At 55.3% G+C, this 656-nt stretch overlaps 1 protein-coding gene across 1 annotated transcript; it reads right to left on the reverse strand.

Moving 5' to 3' along the window:
• Positions 1-202: 202 nt before the first annotated feature.
• On the reverse strand, positions 203-629 carry H310_12215 (hypothetical protein; the record flags this gene model as incomplete). The annotated part of the gene is made up of 2 exons (XM_008879206.1): positions 203-424; positions 489-629. 2 exons carry the CDS (start codon positions 627-629, stop codon positions 203-205), a joined length of 363 nt encoding a protein of 120 aa, XP_008877428.1.
• Between the last annotated feature and the right edge of the window lie 27 nt (positions 630-656).

The raw sequence follows: 656 nt of genomic DNA on the forward strand, positions 1-656 counted from the left end.
CATCCGGACAGTCCTTCATTCCAGGTGCGTGTGACGGGGCTGAATCCGTCGGAAAGAGTAGCGGATGCCCCGAATTGAACCGAGGACCTTGGGATTACATATCACACGCAGTACAACTGAGCTAATTGCGAAAGAGACACACAGTATCAAAGACGACTATATTAGGCTTGACCTAATACTAACATTGTCCAATTGGGCTCACCTAATTCTTATTGCCATTGTTGTTGCAGTGGTATGTCGGAGTGCATTGCGTTTGGCAGATGATCGGTAAATAGTGTGTGTACTGCAGAGTGGCGAGTGGGAGAGTAATCACTTGAACCAGACGAGGGGCGGTCTGACGGTGAATGTTGTTGGAGCCATTCCGCGTAGGGTAGGGGCGGGACGTGACCTTGAGACAGTTGAGCTTGACGGAGTGTCGCAGCACCTGTCGCATCTTCAACGACTTGTCGTCACCGACTGGCAGACATGGCGGTCGAGGAGGTCGGGACCAAGAGCAGCGAGTTGGGGTGCTTGGACTGCAGGAGCCGGTAGTTGGGGTAAGTTCGCAGGGTGTGGAGGACTTGGAGGGCCGAGACGCGCACAGGGCAGTCAGGGTCTTCGAGGGGGAGCCACCGGCGGACGGAGGTCATCCAGCCGAGGTAGGATAGCTCGAGCCA

Source organism: Aphanomyces invadans (assembly GCF_000520115.1).
Source record: "Aphanomyces invadans strain NJM9701 unplaced genomic scaffold supercont1.37, whole genome shotgun sequence".
Taxonomy (NCBI): domain Eukaryota; phylum Oomycota; class Saprolegniomycetes; order Saprolegniales; family Verrucalvaceae; genus Aphanomyces; species Aphanomyces invadans.